Raw genomic sequence first — 4,732 nt, 5'->3', positions numbered from 1 at the left:
CGCGACTTCACGTAAAACGGGTGGTGAAACTCCATTATTTGATACGCGCGAAATGTTATTATTATGAAAAACGCTTATGAGCAGCGAATTTCGCGTAAAACATGTGTGGCGTTTTTCATGTGATATGCAAAACGTGGAGTATTACGCCACTCCGCGTAAAACGGGTGGTGAAACTCCAATATATAATCGTTTCCCAAATATTACTTTCCACTTTCCCAATTTTCGGCAAGTCCCACACGGGAAAGCGCCGCACCGTATTTTGAAAATACGGGCTCCTGAAATTCTTCGAGTTGTTGCTGAAATGAAAAAAATGAAGTTTCACCACCCTAGTGATATGAAAAATACTACAGCACGTGCCAATTCGATATGCAAATGTGTGTTATTCTTCTATTGATTCTTCTATTCTATTTCTTTCTATTATTTTTTATTTTTTTTGAGGTTGATGAAAATCAATGTGAAACTCTATCGCATATACGATGTAACAATGGCTATGAACATGTGTTGTGATGAAAGTACCCGTTTGAAACTGTGATAGCAACAACTTTTTCACTGTAATTTCTTTTTCCAAAGTAACACACATTTGCATATCAAATTGGTACGTACTGTGAAATATATATTCCACGACTACTGCATATCACCGCGAATATCGCGTTTTTCACAGCCACTTCACGTAAAATTCCAATCTTGGAGGAGTATATGTTTGCTTTTCTCAGCTGAGCTCAGAAGTTTACAAACGATTTGGGTTTTAAAATGTTTAAAAAACCGCAAAATTTCCGGAGAAAAATATCAAAATTTTCATATTTCACCACATGAGGCTTACTTTCATGTTAGGACATAGATAAGGCACTGGTGCATTCGGAGCTCGATTTCCATGCCTGGCAACGACGATCACTTTCTTCAGAATCTCGGCAACGCACGTAGTCGTTGAAAACGATAGGAATATATATATTAGGACACTTTTCATAAAAAGTGAATTCTGCTGAGAAAAAATGTGAGAAAATTCACTTTGTGAAAAACGCATGTGAGCATAGAGAAAAATGTGAGCTTCGTTGGAAACGATAAGAAAAGATGTGTATAATAGAGGAAAAATGGAGATGATCGGCTGAAGTTGTGAGTGAATTTCGGGCGAGCGAGATTCACTACGCGAGCCTTCGTCTGCAATGCAGATGTTCTCTTGAAGGACTAGGGGAACGCAAGATTCAGATGAGCTGCTGACGATAGGGTATATACAGCTCAAATAACTGTTGTACAGCTATAAAGTCTGTTAAGGTGTCAGCTATAGATTATACAAAGAAGAGCAAGAGAGCAGGATATCAAGTCAACTATGAAAACTTATCAACACGAGCCTCCGTCTCGCGCTCGCCCAAAGTAATCTCCCTCTGGCTCAATACGGTCCCATTAGAGCTAAGACTTCGAATAGTTCGTGGATTGGACTGTGAGGAAATATTGTACACAAGTGTCTTCTGTAATTTTAGATTCTTGTGATACTAGTCTCCCTTGCTAGCCTAGCGTATACTGTATGATTACTGTGTTGATCATTAGTTAAGAACCACTTGTTAATAACTCTTGTTGAGTTATCTAATCCTAACAGGACTGATATGCAACTGATCGGGAATGGGACTACACTATGCTAACTCAAGGTGTCGCGGTTGTGAGCATGCGAGTGGGTAGAAATGGCAGCTTTGGCTCAGCCTAGTTGGCGATGTGTCCCGGGTGAAGAGTTCAATATCGGTGGGAAGCGAGAGCACGAAGTCGTACTCGAGCTAGGACGAGTGAGTTAGGACTTCGAATAGTTCGTGGATTGGACTGATATGCAGCCGATCGGGAATGGGCCTACACTATGCTAACTCAAGGTGTCGCGGTAGTGAGCATGAGTAAGGATACGTGTAGGTAGAAATGGCAGCTTTGGCTCAGCCTAGTTGGCGATGTGTCCCGGGTGAAGAGTTCAATATCGGTGGGAAGCGAGAGCACGAAGTCGTAGTCGAGCTAGGATGAGTCAGTTAGGACTTCGAATAGTTCGTGGATTGGACGGATATGTAACTGAACGGGAATGGGCCTACAGTGCGCCTAAACTATGGGAGGGTGTGTACTCTCCGAGGCTACATTGGCGCCTTCCCATGCCACAATGATAGATATGTAGGGTGAATATTATAGCTTGCATAACAGTTCAAATAGAATCTTGCCAAGAACTCCTCGGGCCATCAGCACAGTGCTGATGTACTCGTTTATCATTCGAGATATATCCTAGACTATAATTTAGTCTGAATTTCACACCAACTGTATGACCCGTACCTTACGTGATGACCGTCATGTCGTCGTGATGCACGAGCCTGTGTCTCACGCTGGTTGTGTGGTGCGGTTGCATCATGCGACCATAGCGTCGCTACGGCACGATGTCGAGCACCAGCATCGGAATGCACTAGCTCCAGAGACAGGTGGTCTTTCAGATTCACACATCACATTGTGTTCAGCCGTCAATGCTCAGCGATCTCTAGCGTGTCTTCCTTTAGAGGAGAGCCCAAGCTCTCTATACTGCATGGGCCCCATGCCATGGGGAGAGTTGCCGTGTCCTGTAGAAAATTTCTACTGTACGCCTTTCTACGAGAAAGGCTGCTCTGTCCTCGATGGAGACATACAGGGGTTAACGTGCTCTACGGCGACGACTACCGGGCGTGAATGAGGAGCGAGCGAAGCGAGCGGAGCATATACCGCAACAACAGGCACTTTCGGGCATAGCAACTTCAAGTGTGAGGAGTACCTTCATAGACGGAGAAACCAGTGCCATCGATCAGTTCAACTGATTCAGTTGGGCACCCTGAAGAATCGAGCTGCAAGTAAGACGTATGAGGAGCTCGATACATCTTACCAAACTATGGATGAAGCTCGAGCAGCATTGAACGTCTTGTCTGACCTCGCTCCTGAGGGAAGGATGTGGCATGTTGATGACCATCACCGAAAAAGAGCACGCGTTCACTGCTACAAATGTAGGTATTACAGATTTAGGCAGGGATGTCGTTACACTGCTGACACCCTCCTCCTCCCTGATGGTTCTTACAAGATTGAATTGCCGGTGGGGCCTAACGATGTGCATAATCATATCCTGCACGAGCCAGCTTCTTCACCACCAGCAGGAAGAGGTCTGAGAATTGATATCTGTGAGGTCGTGGAGCGTCACAACCGCTCACTAGTACCGACCCAGCAGACTCTGAGGGAGTTGCGGGAAGATGCGTTGATAGAGCGAGTCGACACGAAGCTCCGTAACCAAATCCGTAACTACAAGTACAACTGCAATCGAAGACTCAACGACAGTTCACCGGTCGGGGAAAGCCTTGATGAATTGAGCCATTCTGTGAGAGCATCCCTAGAATCACCGACAAGCCCCATTCCATATTTTGCTCGGGCTACAGCACCACTGACTCCCTTTACTGCTTTTCTCTACCAAGGACCTACTGCACCGCCATGGGGATTGTCGGTCGTTGGATCTCGATTTTACTTATAAGAGAACCTGGTGTGGGATGCCCGTCTATGTCCTGGCCAATGTTGATCCGCCTTCGAAATGTCGAGTGGTATCCTTGGGATTCTGCTTGGAGGAGGACGAGACATCCATCATCCAACTATCCAGGAGCGTATGCGAAGCGACATCCCAAATGAATTCCCCACAAATATTTGTGGGGGATGCTGCTCCAGCATATACGAATGCTTGGGCCAAGGCAATAAGAGTGGGGAGAAACCAGTCGGAAATTAAGGCCTCCAATCTGAGGGGCATGAGATGCCATAAAATATCATCGTCGTCCTATGGACCATAGGATATGGTAGCCCTTATAAGTACCTAAGATCTGCCGTATACCACGGCAGAACTAGTTTAGTATCTTAACTAGTCTAGTATACATAGATATTGTAGAACCATTCTAGTCGTCGCATACTTGTCGTGATTATTGCATAAGATCCACAGTATAGTAGACGTCATAGTAGTCGTGATGAATGGATAGGCTTCACCATACAGTAGATGACATACACGTATTACAGTGGTCCTGATAATTGCATAAAACTCACAGTATAGTAGATGTCGTACATCCATTGTAGTAGTCGTGATAATTGCATAAAACTCACAGTATAGTAGATGTCGTACATCCATTGTAGTAGTCGTGATAATTGCATAAAACTCACAGTATAGTAGATGTCGTACATCCATTGTAGTAGTCGTGATAATTACATAAAACTCACAGTATAGTAGATGTCGTACACCCATTATAGTAGTCAGTAATAATTACATAAAACTCACAGTATAGTAGATGTCGTACATCCATTATAATAGTCGTGATAATTGCATAAAACTCACAGTATAGTAGATGTCGTAAACCCATTATAATAGTCGTGATAATTGCATAAAACTCACAGTATAGTAGATGTCGTACATCCATTGTAGTAGTCGCGATACTCCTTAGGAACTATCTATAGTAGATACCATACATCCATCATAATAATACTGTATATCGTCATGACGTAGATAATAGTCGTGAAATATTTGTACTAACAGCCTGTAGTAGCCATAATGGCTAAGCCATCATTGAATATTGATAGCCGTAATCCAAGAGGCTTTGAAATCATCACCCTGTAGGTTCATGGAGAGATCTTGCCATATAAAATGAGCCCGACACTGGACTGGACCATGCCTACAATTACCCAGGCAACGGTCCGAATCTTCTGTCATTCCCATATGTTGGAGAAAGTA

The 4,732-nt window shown here is 43.8% G+C and overlaps 1 protein-coding gene across 1 annotated transcript in view; it reads right to left on the bottom strand.

Moving 5' to 3' along the window:
• Pmar_PMAR024171 (hypothetical protein) overlaps positions 1-964 on the bottom strand; it is a gene marked incomplete at its 5' end in the record, with an annotated part of 5,094 nt that extends 4,130 nt beyond the window's left edge. The window contains one exon of the mRNA XM_002777285.1: positions 821-964. Coding sequence (XP_002777331.1) covers positions 821-964 — 144 coding nt within the window. The remainder of the gene's footprint in view (positions 1-820) is intronic.
• Between the last annotated feature and the right edge of the window lie 3,768 nt (positions 965-4,732).

Source organism: Perkinsus marinus, assembly GCF_000006405.1.
Source record: "Perkinsus marinus ATCC 50983 genomic scaffold scf_1104296952136, whole genome shotgun sequence".
In the NCBI taxonomy this organism is placed as follows: Eukaryota; Perkinsozoa; order Perkinsida; family Perkinsidae; genus Perkinsus; species Perkinsus marinus.
The sequence above is the reverse complement of the archived record's forward strand: the minus strand, read 5'-3'. Positions and strand labels throughout refer to the sequence as shown.